Source organism: Cyanistes caeruleus, chromosome 29 (assembly GCF_971803275.1).
Source record: "Cyanistes caeruleus chromosome 29, bCyaCae1.hap1.1, whole genome shotgun sequence".
NCBI classification, from domain to species: Eukaryota; Metazoa; Chordata; class Aves; order Passeriformes; family Paridae; genus Cyanistes; species Cyanistes caeruleus.
Genome location: NC_141729.1, coordinates 2,094,779 through 2,109,804, shown reverse-complemented (window position 1 = coordinate 2,109,804; position 15,026 = coordinate 2,094,779). Strand labels below are relative to the sequence as shown.

General features: G+C 45.9%; 1 protein-coding gene across 3 annotated transcripts in view; it reads left to right on the top strand.

Moving 5' to 3' along the window:
* The first annotated feature begins 2,522 nt into the window (after positions 1-2,522).
* The window catches only part of LOXL2 (lysyl oxidase like 2), a 51,831-nt gene continuing 39,327 nt past the window's right edge, over positions 2,523-15,026 (top strand). For all 3 annotated transcript variants that reach the window (XR_015279738.1, XM_023940728.2, XM_086865371.1), the window contains exons 1-3: positions 2,523-2,658; positions 10,653-11,051; positions 13,858-14,033. Coding sequence is in view for 2 of the 3 variants with exons in the window: in XM_023940728.2 (XP_023796496.1) it covers positions 10,700-11,051; positions 13,858-14,033 (528 nt within the window). In the remaining variant the exon portion in view is untranslated. The remainder of the gene's footprint in view (positions 2,659-10,652; positions 11,052-13,857; positions 14,034-15,026) is intronic.

Below are 15,026 nucleotides of genomic sequence, written 5' to 3'. Positions count from 1 at the left end.
AATTGGGATCTGCTCTTCCAGCCCTGGCTCAGGGGCACGGGAAGCGCCTTTCCTGTTTCCCAGATCCATGCGGAGCAGTGTTGTTTCCCAGTGTGGAATTCCCTGTGTGATTCCGAGCTCTTCTCAAGCCCCTTTTCCCGAGTGCTTTTCCCTTGGTTTTCCCCAGCTCTGGGATGAAGGGGGCAGCAAATTCCCTGAGTCCAGCGCGGAGCCTCGGCGAGCTTTGCCGGATCCCTGCGGAGATGTTTCATCCCAAGCTCTTCCTTCCATCAGCTGGAATTTTTCATGGATGCGCTGCCGTGTCCTCGCCCAACCCAGGCGCTGACACATTCCCTCCTCAGGCCCAGCTCCCTCATTCCAGCCAGGAAACGCTCCCTGGCTCCTCCCGGGACTCCTCTTCCCCTGATGTCCTGGGCTCCGCTGAGGCTTGGGATCCAATTCCCAGGGTTTGTCTTCTTCCCTGAGAATTCCTGGTGCAGGGAACGGAGCTGAGAGCTCATCCCATCACACCCCCTTCCCACATCCCAGGCTGCTCCCAATCCCAGAGATCCCACATCCCACAGATCCCTTATTCCAGAAATCCCATATCCCAGAGATCCCACATCCCACAGATCCCTTATTCCAGAAATCCCATATCCCAGAGATCCCACCTCCCACAGATCCCTTATCCCGCAGATCCCACATCCCAGGGATCCCATATCCCAGAGATCCCATATCCCAAGAACCCTACGGATCCCTTATCCCGCAGATCTCAGATCCCAGGGATCCCTTCTCTGTGGAAGTGACTTGGGCACTTCCAGGGATACGGGGGCAGCCATAGCTCTGGGAATTCCATTCCAGCCCCCCTCCACCCTCCCAGCCAGGAATTCCTTCCTAAAATCCCATTTCTTTCCTTTAATGCCGATGTACAATCCAGCTCAACTTCCCTTCCCAATAAAAGAACATTGGAATTGCTTCCGGAGCTGCTGGAATCCGAGCAGACTCAGCTTTTCCAGTGGCTGGGAAGATGGAGTCGGTTTCTGAAGCAGGAATTACCTGGAGAAATACTGTCTGGGAAGGAATGGAAAAGCTGGGAAAAGGGAGGACTCCTGCTGGGGATGTTCATGTGGGGGGTGGCACTGCCCCAATGGAAACTCGGCCAGAGCCGGGAATGAAACCTGGAATTTTTAATGCCAGTGGATTGAATGAAGCTGGAATTGCTGTGCAGGAGGATCCCAGAGTAGAGCCCTGTGCTAGGGAAGCACCAGCTGGAAAACACTCTGAAACTGGAATGCACTGGATAAATGGAAATATTCCTTCCAAAGGTACCTTTGGGAATATTGTTTGGAAAATCCCAAACAGAGACTGAAACAGCCAGGGGAGAGAAACACCAGGGAATAATTTGGAATCTGGGAAATGCTGACGCTGCTGCCCAAAACTGGCTCAGGAGACGGAATTCCAGGGATTTCCAGGGATTCAGATCCCACTCAGTTTCCTGTTACTTTCACACTGGAAGCAAAGGGAATAAAGAGAATTTTTAGGATGAAACCAAAGCCTGAATGAATGGGGTGACTTTAAAACCTCCCCGGCTGAGAAGATGCCAGAGGTTCGGAATGATACGAGATCGAACTCTGATCTTTGGGAACTGCTCCCACCTGGGAATTCTCCAGGATTTGTTATTTTTCCGTGAGGAACTGATTTTAATCTTTGCGACTCGTGGGGAGTAACTGCAGGACAAGCTGGGATAATAATAATAATAGTAAATAGTAATAAATAATAATATATATAATATTTATGTAATATATATAAGATATAATATATATAATATTATATATAATATATATAATATTATATATAATATTAAGTCATATATAATTAATATTATATATAGTATAATAGATAATAGATAACAGATAATAGATAATAGATAATGGATAATGGATGATAGTAAATGAATAAAAATAATATATAATGAATAATAAATAATACATTTAATAATAATTACAATTATAATGATTATGAATAATGAATAAGATGATGATGATGATGATAATAATAATAATAACAATAATAATAACAATAACAATAATAACAATAATAACAATAACAATAATAATAACAATAACAACAATAATAACAATAACAATAACGATAATAATAATAATAATAATAATAATAATAATAATAATAATAATAATATAATAATAATAATTCCCTGCTTTGCTTTGAGCTGCTGTATTAGCGAGTTTAAGGAATATCCAGCAGCTGGAAAAGCGGGATGCCGAAAGTGGGGGAATTCCAGCGCTGGGAATTCCAGGAGGCTGCTCCACAAAGCCCTGGAATTGCAGGGACTAAATCACCTCGGAACCCTTAAACACTAAAACTTCACCCCGGGGGCCGGGATAACTCCCAGCCTTTATTCTCTGGGAATAAAAATTCACACTCCAGATCCCTTTTTTTTGGGGGGGGGAAGCGTTTTCTGCCCCCTCCCGGGAGGAGGGAGCGCTGATCTCACGGGGGGCGGCTCCTGGGAGGGGTTTGCCAAGTAAATCCAGTGAAATTGGGCAGGAAGCAGCGGCTCCTCCGGCAGCCGCACATTTCCCTGCCCGCGGGAGGATTTTTCCAGCGGAGGGAAGAGCTGGAAGCAGCGAACCGGGGCTGAGCTTCCCCCCAATCCAGGTAAATTCGGGGCTGCCGGACTCGGGCTGTGGTCGCGACAAAAAAAAAAAAAAGTGAATTATTGCTTGAGGAATTCCAACATTTCTGAGCCTTTCTTTCTTCGGGGCTCAAAGTTTCATTTCCCTTCTTCCTTTTTCTCCCTCTCCCACCGAGATAAAAGATTGGAGGGAAAAGCTTTTCTGTTTCTCCCAGTTCCCGTTCCCCGAGCTGGGTCTGGCCGGGCTGAGACACCGAAGATTTTCAGAGTCGTTTTTTTAAAGAAGTCCTGGCCGAGCTGGAGATTTTTATCCCTTTTTTTTTTTTGCTCCCAGCCGCTCCCGGCTGGAATAAAAACCGAGTTGCAAACTGGCCGCGAGTGCCTGAGCTTAGATCTTGGTAAAATATCCCGAATTTCCAGCAGAAAACCTGGATTGGTGCCACCAGCCCCGGGAAAATCGAGGGGGCTCCCGGAGTTCTCCTCTCTGGATAATTCCCGTTTTTCCAGAGGGAAAAACTCCGGGGCAGATGTTTGGCAGAAGGTGCAAAATGTGTCCTTAATTAAGGATTTATTTTTCTGCTGTCACTGCTGGGGATCTCCGAATCTACCAGCAACTCCTTCGGAGCTGATTTATCCCGGTAATTTTTAGGATTTTAGGATTTAGGATAATCCACTTGGAAAGCTGCCCCGGAGAAACGCGGGATGCTCAACCCGACCCGAGCTCACCAAGAGTTGTAATTAATATTTCCTTCCCGATGAGTTTTTGGTGTTAATTAAGCAGCTGTGGCCGCGTTCAGAAAGAAGATCTGAGCCCAGATAATTTAGAATATTAGAGAGGAAGATCCAAGTTTGGGTATCAGGGAGCGCAGCAGGAAAATAATTCATCATCCCCACAATCAGCTCCTAAAGGTGATTCCAGCTTTTCCTGGATACAGCCTGAAAATCATGGATTTAGGGCTCCTCCTTCCCAGTTTTCCTCTGCACTGAGCCACCCACGGTGGTGGAATTTCCTCGGCTGGGGAGCAGGGAGGAGTTAAAATAATACTAAATGAAATAAAAACGCGAATTGCTGGAATATCAGAGTTCTCAGGGAGACCCCTTGGAGACAGGGCTGGGAGCTTCAGGAGGGAATTTCGATAATCCTGGTCCCAAAGGAAGGAGGATGTTTGGAAACATCCCCGAAAATGGGTTTTTAAGGGAAATTTAATCCTTCAGGTGGTGCTGAGGCTCAGAATTCCAGTCAAAGCCAGCAGGAGCTTCGTGGGTGCAGAAATGAGAATTTTTGGGGAAGAAACTTCAGGGAAGTTTGAGCAGCTTGGAAAAGCCCTCAGGATTGCAGGGTTTTGTAGCCCAGGACAATGTTCCTGCCTTTGGCGGCTGATTTAATGGAAAATCCATGAGTTTTGCTGGAAATTCTCTCCTTTTCCAGGCTGAGACCCCAAAACGCTTTCCCAGTAATGAGCTCTGGGTTTTTTATCCGTAATTTGACTCCAGATTTCATTGTCTTTACTGTCCCTGTGCTCCATTCTGCTTTCTTTTCTGCTCTTTAATTTAGATTAATTTTTTCCCTTTTATTCTTCCTGTTCCTGGGCTCTTCCAGAGCATTCCTGGGGTGGCTCCAAACCCGAGCACCCAGTTCTGGGCACTGGGACGACCCCCAGCTCACACAGGGGATTTTCAGAACCCTTTTTTTGGCCCTTTTTTGTCCCACATTTCCCATGCTCCATCCAAAGATATGCAAAAAAAGAAGGAAAAGTTCCACTCACAATCCACGGCAACGCCGCTGGAAGTTTGTTATTCCAAGAGGGATTTCCCAGGAATAACAGCAGGCTGGTTTGGAGCCCTGCTGTCCCGCTGGAGGATTAGGGAGCATTAATTAAAACAGCATCACTCAGAGGGTGAGGAATGATCCCCTCCTCCCGGGAGGATTTCAGATCCACCTGGAAATCCTCTCTGAACCTGAATTATCTCCGAATTTGAAATCTTCAAGGATTTCAGATCCTTGAAATATGGGATGTTCCAGCCCAGGCTGAGCTCTGCTCACACAGAATCCTCCTCTGGGGTCAGTTCTCCCCTTCAGGTGGATTTTTGGTGTTGAATTTAAGGAGATGTTGCTGTGTGGAGATAAAAAAAAAATTAAAGAGAGCTTAGGGCATTACAGAGATCCTGGTTTAGAAATCCAGGAATGCAACAGGAATATTTTTTCCTGTATCAGGAGAAATTTATCACAATTATAAGGATATATTTAAAAGGATGTTTACAAGGATATGTTAATAAGGATATATTTCAAAGCATGTATTTATAAGGATATGTTTATAAGGATATATTTTAAATGATACAAGGATATATTTTAAAGGATATAAATATATATCCTTTAAATATTTATTTATTTTATATTAAATAAAATACTATTTTATTTATTGATATTAATAATCAATAAATTATTGATTTATTTATACTGATTTATACTGTTTATAAGGATATATTTATAAGGATATATTGATAATTATAAGGATAAATGCCCTAAGATTTGCAAGGACACGGGAATTTTTCCAGGGAACAACACCCGGCGCCACGGCCAGCACCTTTCCTGAAGGGACTCTGCTGAGCAGCTCCCAAATCCAGGCCAACCTCATCCCAGGGAATGTCAGGATTTTATCCCCTTTAATCATTCTGGAGAGCTCCTCCAGTGGCATCGGTGGAGCGTGGAATTGGGGATGCAGGGATGCCCGGGATGCCCGGGATTCCCAGTTCCAAGTGGCTGAACACCAACGGCTGGGAGCTCCCGGGACAATCGGGATAATTGTCCCCAGCTCCCGAGGGATGTGGAGCACAAAGGGCTTCCAGCCAGCATTCCAGACTTTCCTTTGGATGAGGATGGGAGCAGGGAAGTGCCTGGTTCTGGGGTTTGTCCAGCTCATCCATTCTTTTGGTGATTGGATGGGATTTAAAAGGGGAATTTTGGCTGGGATTTGGCTCCAGAGCGGAGCAGGCTCTGTCACAGCTGGGGAGGTGCTGGAGAAGGAAAAGCTCAGGATTTGGGAGCTTTGGGAGGTCCATGAAAAGGAGGGAGAGGGATTTTAAATGCCAGGGCAAGGGACAATGGTTTGAAACTGCCAGAGGGAAGGGATGGATGGGATATCTGGAAGGAATTCTTGGCAGGGAGAGGCTATGGTGGAATTCCCAGAGGAGCTATGGCTGCTCCTGGATCCCTGGAATTGCCCAAGGCAAGGCTGGAGCAGCCCAGGACAGCGGGAGGTGCCCAGGGTGGGAATAGATGGGATTTAAATCCCAACCCATCCCATGATTCTATACCAATCCCATGGTTTTTCCTGGCCATCCGTGCTTCTGTTCCTTTCAAGACCCAGGATGGGAGCCCTGGAAGGGGCTGAGTCAGCAGCCACCAGGATCATGCCTGGAAATTGCACATTCCAGCAGGGCTGGATCTCAGCTTCCAGCCTGGAACACGGCATGAGGAGCCTCGAGACCTGGAGCAGCTCCTGCCTCCTCCACTGGCTCCGCTCCATGGGTTTAACACCCTTAAATCTTGGATTCCTTCCAGTGGAGAGCCCAAAATGGCATCAGGAATGAGTCTGGAGGTTCTTAGAGGCTGTCAGGGGAGAAATGAGCCCAAAAGAAAGGGAAAATCCATCCCAAACTCCAGGACTGATTCTCAGGGAGTTCAGCATGTGCAGCTCCCTCAGATCTGTGGGAAAATGTGTCCCAGCGTCGCTAGTTTTGCTGGAATATTTTCCATGTTAAGTTGTGTTATTGTGGTTTTCTCTTCCCCCATCATGTGTGGGTGCAGTTGGCTCTGCCAGGTGCTGCCCCTGCCCTTTAAAGGATTTTTTCCAGCTGTGGTTGAGCCATCCTGGCTGCAGCTGAAGGACAGGGAGAGTTTTCCTGGATATCGGAGCCTTGAAATGTCCCAGAGCTGAGGAGGGAGATTTCAGGAAAGAATAATTCCAGGATTTCTGTTGTGCTGAGGAGTGAAGGAGCTGCCGGGTGATTGTTATCGATCCTCTAAACCAGCCCTGGCCTCGAATCCCAGCGGGAAAGAACCTGGATGCTGTGGATCAGAGCCATGGAATGGTTTGGGTGTGATGGGACCTTAAATCCCAACTCCTTCCAGCCCCTTCCACCATCCCAGGGTGCTCCAAGCCCTGGTCTTGGAGACTTCCAGGAACAGGGCAACCACAGCCTGAGCTCTCCAATGCCAGAATTCCCTGTTTACCCTGCTGTCCACTCGGGACAGACAGAAGCTGAGATCCCATTTAAGTGCTGAAGCCTTGGGAGTTTTCCCTGGATTCTGCCGAGTTCCTGAAGTTTCCCCATTGGACCTGGGCCGTTTTCTGTGGGAACCCCAAGTCATGGCTGTGGACAAATCCCTCTGGATTCTGCTTTTCCTGGCTTCACCTGAGGACATTCTCAATGAGCTGGTGCTGTGGGAGTGGGAGGATTTTTGGGGGATTTGTCTCCTGCTGTTTGGGATTGGGGGGAGCACGGGGCACTCTTGCTGGCCCCGTCTTGTATAGAATTCCCCCAGGATTTTTGTATTTTTGGGATTTCTGAGTGGTTTCCCAGTGCCTTCCCCTAGAGGAGCCACTCCTGATCCCACAGCAAAGATGGGACACGCTGCTGCTCCACCTGGGTGCCCTGAGCCATTTTCCCTCGGGAAGGGTTGGGAATGTGTTCCTACGATCTCAAAATTCTTTTTTCCTGGCTGGAATTCCCTCTGTGGTACAGGGAACATTATTCTCTCTCACCAGGATTTCTCCAGCTCTGAGTTTTCCCCTTCCCCTGTGTGGGGCCAGAGGTTGGACTCGGATGATCCTTGTGGGTCACTCCCCACTCAGGATACCCGATGATTCCTAAATCCCGAAATTTCTGGGGAACAAAACCAAACCCGTTTTGGTCTCCGGGGCAGCCTGGCTCGGCAGGGCTTTGCCAAGAGTGAAAGTTCCACCTCCTGGCTCTGCTCTAATCCCAATTAGTGTCTCCCAGGCTAATCTTGGTCCCAATTAAAGCAACCTGGAACTCTGCCGTGACCTTCCCCTCCCTCCCAGCTGCTCCCGAGGTCTCCCAGCGCCGGGATTCTTGGAAAGGCTCTGGCATCTGGCAGCGCTCCGGCTGCTCGGGTCATTAACACCTCCAGGAACCACCCCCAGCCCTCCTCCCGATGCTTTCCCCAAATTGTTGTGTCTTTTGGCTCCAGTCCTTCGTGGCTGCGGAGGTTGGAGCAGGGAAAGGGCTGGAAAGGGAAATTCGCAGCTCGGAGCCTCTCCTGTATCCCGGGGGAGCCCCTCGAGCAGGGCTGACACGGGTCCCTGTTTTTCTTGGCACAGGGGCAGGTTCTGGGCTGCTGGAGCCTTTTCTCCTCTCGGATATCGGGGTTCAGCTGGCACCAAGCTTTCCGCAGGCTCAGGAATAAAACAAAGCTGACCCAGGGAGGGTGGAATTTGTTCCTATTCTGTTGAAGATGCTGAAGCTCTGCCTCTGACAGCTGCAGGCTTTGACTGGGGGGCTGCTCTGCTCTTTATCTGCCTTTTCCTTCCCAAACCTCCCCGGCATGGCTGCAGCACCATCCAGATGCTCCCAGAATCAGAGATACAGATGTTCATCATCAGACCCTGCGGTCTCGGCGCATGGGACAGCCCTGGGAAGGCTTTGGAAACCCAAAGGATCCCCTTGAAACCCTGCTGGGAGTCTGGGGTGAGATCGGCCTCCTCATCTGGAATTTAGGGAGAGGTTCTGCAGCCTCGTTTCGTTCCTGAGGAGTTTTGCTGAGGTTTCAAAAACTCTCTTCCTGCAATAGCAGGGGCGGAGCCGATCAATCCAGATGTGTGGGGATGGAGCCGATCAATCCAGATGTTCAGGGATGGAGCCGATCAATCCAGATCTGTGGGGATGGAGCTGATCAATCCAGATGTGTGGGGATGGAGCTGATCAATCCAGATGTGTGGGGATGGAGCCGATCAATCCAGATGTGTGGGGATGGAGCTGATCAATGCAGATGTGTGGGGATGGAGCCGATCAATCCAGATGTGTGGGGATGGAGCTGATCAATCCAGATCTGTGGGGATGGAGCCGATCAATCCAGATGTGTGGGGATGGAGCCGATCAATCCAGATGTGTGGGGATGGAGCTGATCAATGCAGATCTGTGGGGATGGAGCTGATCAATGCAGATGTTCAGGGATGGAGCTGATCAATGCAGATGTTCAGGGATGGAGCCTGAAGCCAAACATTTCAAACTGAAACCTGAAGCTCAGATTTTCTGCAGGGCTTGAGGCTCTGCTGAGGGGAAACTCCTCCCCTCTGGTGTTTGGACTCACAACTCCCACCTGTCCTTCCCTGCCATGATCCACGGGGATTCCTGGAATTTTTGATCCATCCAGGAGCATCTCTGTACCCCTGTTTATCCCCTGGATCCACAGGGGTTCCTGGAATTTTTGATCCATCCAGGAGCCTCCCCTGCCCCTGTTTCTCCCCCAGCTGAGCCTGTCCCGTGTCCATTCAAACATCATGAGAGGATTCTCCAGGTGCTGCTGGGTTTGGGTCAGGGGTGTGTGACTGGGACCAGTCCAGGTGCTGGAGCTCTGGGATCCCTCTGATCCTGCCCTGCCAGCTGCATTCCCATTGGAAAATCCCCTCTCCTCACTGCTGGAAGGAGCAGCAACTGTGTTTCTGATCTCTCTGAGCTGGGGCAGGACCCGATTTTATTCCTTTCTCTCAGCCTCACCTCCCAACCTACAAAAAAATTGGCCCCTCAAACCCCAAAATTTGTTTCCCAATATTTTTTTCCCCCCCTCACATCCCCACCCCATCCTGATTTAGGATTTCCTGTTTCCCCTCCAGTGCTGGGCTTTCAATCCCTGCGCTTCTGCTTCATTTCTCCCTTCCTCAGGCAAACGCTTTTCATTCCCAGCTCTCATTCCAGCGGGAATCTCCTGAGCCCCATCCCTGTTTAACCCACAGGGAAACTGAGGCACAGCCCTGGAAATGACCGGGAATTCTGATCCATGTCCTCCTCGAGCAGCTTTCAAGGCTGTCCATGGATTTTGTGTCTTTATGTGAAGATGTGATTTTTCTGGGAATTTTTGTTAGGGATAGACCAGATTTAGCTGGAATTCCAGATAATTTGAGTTCCTAGACATCTCCTTTGGAGCCAGATCTTCCCTTACTCCTTCCCCTCTGGTGGCTGCCAGGAAATACTGGAGCTCTGATGGCCTGGGGAGGTTTTTTCCCACTGAGCTCTGGTGTTGTTTCACTTGGAAATTCCAAAATCTTCACCCCCACGTGTCCTGCTTGCCCACTCCGTGTGCCTGGATGCCAGTGGGGAGCAGGAAAAGAGCAGGATTCCACAGGATTCAGTTACTGGATGAAAAATCCTCTCATGAGTCATGAGTTGCCCATTCCTACCTTAAACTGTGCTTGTGGAGTACTTGGATGACAATAAATCCCCATCCAGACTCGCAACCAAAACCTGGAGATGTTTTCAGCTCTTCCAAAGTTCTCCAAGGCTTCTGCCAAGTGTCTGGTGATGTTTTGAGTTTCTACAGACGGAACCAGATGTGAAAGGACCAGAAATAAATCTTTTATCCCATTGGGAACAGAGCCTTTGGGATGAATCCCTCCCTGCTGGCTGTGAAATTTCCTCACCATCCTGGTTTTGTGGTGTTTGTGGTGGGTTTGGATTCTTGATGGGGAGAAAAAACAGTTCAGTTCTGTCCTGGCAGGATTTGGATGAAGTTTTCCTGCTGGATTTGTGGAGAAACAGGAAAATCATTTGCAGCAGGGAGAATTTTACCTGGGAAAAATCTATTTTTGGGGTGAAATGATGTGCCGAGCTGCCCTCAACTTCTAAGCAGAGGAGGTTTCACTTTGTTTCTCCACCCCACAAGAAATAATTGACCCTACCTTGTTTTTCCCAGACGGCCTTGGGGATAACCTCAATCCCCAAGAGACAGAAATTTTATATCGTGACAAACTTTAACCAAAATCTCATTTTCCTCCAGGACAGCCCCGTCCGCGCTCCCCGGCTCCGGCTCTGCAAGCACCGAGGATGGGAAGATCTCGAGGTTTTCCCTGCAAGCCCAGCCTGCTGCTGCTGCTCCTGGCCCAGCTGAGCTGCGCCCAGTATGAGCCCTGGCCGTACCTGCCTGGCTACCCCGAGCCGGCCCCGCCACCGTTCCAGGCGCCCCAGAGAGCCCCAAATGTCCCCAAAATCCAGCTGAGGCTGGCAGGGCAGAAGAGGAAGCACAATGAGGGCAGGGTGGAGGTGTTCTACAATGGCGAGTGGGGCACCGTGTGCGACGACGACTTCTCCATCCACGCCGCCCACGTGGTGTGCCGGGAGCTGGGATACGTGGAGGCCGTGTCCTGGCTGCCCAGCTCCAAGTATGGAAAAGGAGAAGGTGAGGGGGTCTTGGAATAGCAGGAGGGGTTTTCCAGCTCCCAATAATATTTTTTTGGGTTTTGGGTGTCTCTCCTGCTGGGATACGTGGAGGCCGTGTTCTGGCTGCCCAGCTCCAAGTATGGAAAAGGAGAAGGTGAGGGGATCTTGGAGCAGTGTGGGGAATCTCACCAGATTCCAATAATCCCTAATTTTGGTTGAATTGATGGGTTTGTGGTGTTTGGTGCTGTGCTGGGTGGGTTTGGGATCCATGAGGTAAAAAAGGTGTGAAATTATTGGAAAGCATCCAAAGGATGGACATGGGGATGGGGAATGGCCTGGAGCAGCTGAGGACACTTGGAAAGGAGGAGACCGAGGGGAGAATTCTGGGATCTGCTCCTGCCCAGGGACAGCTCCGATCATTCCATGGCAGGAATGGGGTCCAGGCAAAGCCAGAGCTGTGCCAGGGAGGATTTAGGCTGGATTTTAGGGAAAACTTCCACATCACATGACTCCAGAGGGGTCTGAATGTTTCCTATCCTATGGGAATAACAATTGCTGTATTATATGGGAATAACAATTACTGGATTTATGGGAATAACCATTTTGGTGCCCTCAGGCTGCTTCTGGCAGGGAAAAGCTGTTCAGCCTCATCCCAAATTTTGTCTAATGGAATCATGGAATGGGTTGGGTTGGAAAGGAGCTTAAAATCGTCCGATCCCACCCTGGGCACCTGCTGTCCCAGGCTGCTCCAGCCTGGTCTTGGGCATTTCCTGGGATCCAGGGGCAGCCACAGCTCCTCTGGGAATTCCATCCCAGCCTTTCCCCACCGTCCCAAGGAGGAATTCCTTCCCAAAATCTCATCTAAATTTCCCCTCTTTCACCTTCAAACCACTCCTCTTGTCCCGGGGATGTTTTTTCTCCTTGTCCTTTCATGCCCTCTGAACTCACACCTGGTGGAAATGTGGAAAATCCCACCTGAATCCCAAATATCTGCTGGGCAAACCCTTGGAAAGGAGAATGTTTATGTATGGCAGCCGGGAATTCCTGAAATCACCAAGTCTGAGAAGGAAAACTCTGGAATAATCCAGGAATAACAACAAATCCGTGTAAGGACGGATGCCCCAAAGGATTTATGGGATTTGGGATTGACTCTTGTTATACAGAGGGTTTTTCCTGCCCTCCCTGGAGCCTGGTGGATCCCACAGGGATAAAATTCCACTCGGGAGAGTGATCCTGCTGCTCTGGGGTGGTTTTCAGCAATTTTGGAGTGCTCACACCTCTAAATGTCCCATAAAAGAGCAAGTGGGGCCCGAGGGAAATTGAAAACCTGGAATTGGATCCCAAATTTGTGGATTTTGGCTCTGGAGGCAGAGCAGGAGATTTCCAAGTGAGGAAGAGGCTGAGACACCAGAAAACAAACTGGGCTGGCCATGGGAGGGAGAATCCCCCGGGAAATCCCAAATCCAGGCTCTGGAGGGACTCCCTGATTATTAATTTAATATTAATCTAATATTATTATTAATTAATGTCAGTTAATAAGTATTGAATATTAATTATTATTTATTATATTTAATATTGATATTAAATATATATAATATTTACTTAATATTTTAAATCAATATATTTCTTTGGTATTTAATGAATATCTCATCATAAAAATCAATTAAATACAATGATATATAAGTAAATACATTTATTTATTTAATATTTTAAATCAGTTCTTTGATATTTAATGTATATTTCATTCTATCATTCAAACATATCTAAGTAAATATATTTCTTTAATAATTTAATTTGATTTCTTAATTTAATGAATATATGAGTCTATCAATCAATCAAATAGACATAAATATATAATTAAATAAATATTTCTTTAACATTTTAATATAGATTTATTTATTTCATTTTTTATAATTTTCCTATATAATCTATTCTATATTTTAATATACAATATATAATATAATATATATTATAAAATATATAATTTTATATATTTAAATATATATTATTATATAATGTAGTCTATAATTATATATTTGTATTTTTATATATACAATATATACATTATATATAATGTATTATAATATATTATATATATTAAATATATATATTAAATATATATAATTATATATATTATATATAATATATTATATATAATATCATATATGATATAATATATATTAAATTAATATATATTAAATATATATATTAAATATATGATATATATTAAATATATATTAGTTACATTTATATATTTCTAATATTTTTTAAAATATTAAATATGTGCCTGTGCACACACAGCAAGGAATAAACGGGAATTCCAGGCTGGAAAGTGGAGCTGGAATTTTCATTTTCCAAGAGCCCCCAGACAACAGCAGCTTCCAACACTGGTGAGAGGTGCAAAAATCCCATTTTTCAGGTGTTTCAGGAATCTTGGAGCTGCTCCCACCCAGGATTATATGTGGATTTGATAAATCAGGAATGATTTGAGGGTGATGGGAGGGCAGGGCCTAACCAGTGAAACTGGGGGCATGGAATGATTTTAATTGGAATTTTCAGCACTGATCTCTGCAGCAGCACAGGCTGGAGGTGGATTGTTATTCCCAAACAGATAAAGGATGGGAAAAGCCGTGGGCCAGAGCATTTCCCAGTCCATCAATCCTTGAGGTGCCGCTTTATTCACCTTGATTTTCACGCCAAGAGTGAGACCCAGCACTTCCCTGGAATCCCGATTCAGGGAATCTCAGTTGTGTTTTCCTTTTCTTGGAATGTCAGTTGTGTTTTCCTCCTTTTGGAATCTCAGCTGTGTTTTCCTCCTTTTCCAGGGAAAATCTGGCTGGACAACGTGCACTGCACGGGCAAGGAGAGCAGCCTAGCTGCCTGTGGCTCCAACGGTTGGGGTGTGAGCGACTGCAAACACACCGAGGACGTGGGCGTGGTGTGCAGCGAGAAGAGGATCCCCGGCTTCAAGTTTGACAACTCCCTGATTAATCAAATTGAGGTAATTTGGGATAAAAATGATCATCCAGAGGCAGGGATGGCTGGGAGCGATGTAAGTGATGGGTTTATTCCATGTTTATCCGGCAGGTTTCTCCGTGTTATTAATTTATTCTATGTTTATTCCATATTTATTCACATGATCAATTTATGCCGTATTATCCCATATTTATTCACATGATCAATTTATTCCATATTTATCTCTTCTATTTATTCACGTTATCAATTCATCCCATATTTATTCCCATTATCAATTTATCCCATATTATCCTATATTATCCTGTGTATTTATTCCCATTATCAATTTATCCCATATTTATGCCCATTATTAATTTATCCTATATTTATCCCATATTTATTCACATTATCAATTTATTCCATATTTACCTCTTTTATTTATTCCCATTATCAATTAATCCCATATTTATCTCATCATTTGGATTAAAACAAACTCCTGACTGCTCCTAGCTAGGCTGAAGAGGAAAATTCAGGTTCCAATTTCAGATTTGAAACAGTCTGAGATTTCATTTGATTTTAGATTATATTATTTTAATTATTATTTTATTTTTCATTAATGTTATTTTATTTATTATTTTATTTATTTTTTTTTAATTTTTTATTTTATTTATTATTTTATTTTAAGTATAAATTATTGCAGTTCCTCAATCAAGTTTTCAAAATCAAAACCTGGTAATATTCCAAAGGATTAATTTAGAGAGGCAAAATCTGTGCTGTGCTTCCAGAACTTCCTGACTTTTTTTGCTTCCAATGGACCAAAATCCTGAGTTTTCCCCCCATTTTAACTCCAGTTTGGAGCTCTCTGGGATAATGGGGGCAGCAGGAAGGGCGGGATTTGGGCTGGAATAATTCCTAATAGCTGGATTTATAGGGAAGGGATAAAAATGGAATTTTGCATCGTTTGGATAAGCAGCGATGGAGAAGTCGTGATCAAAGCATGGGAATATTTGTGGGAATGCGGGATTCCTGCTGGAAGGGA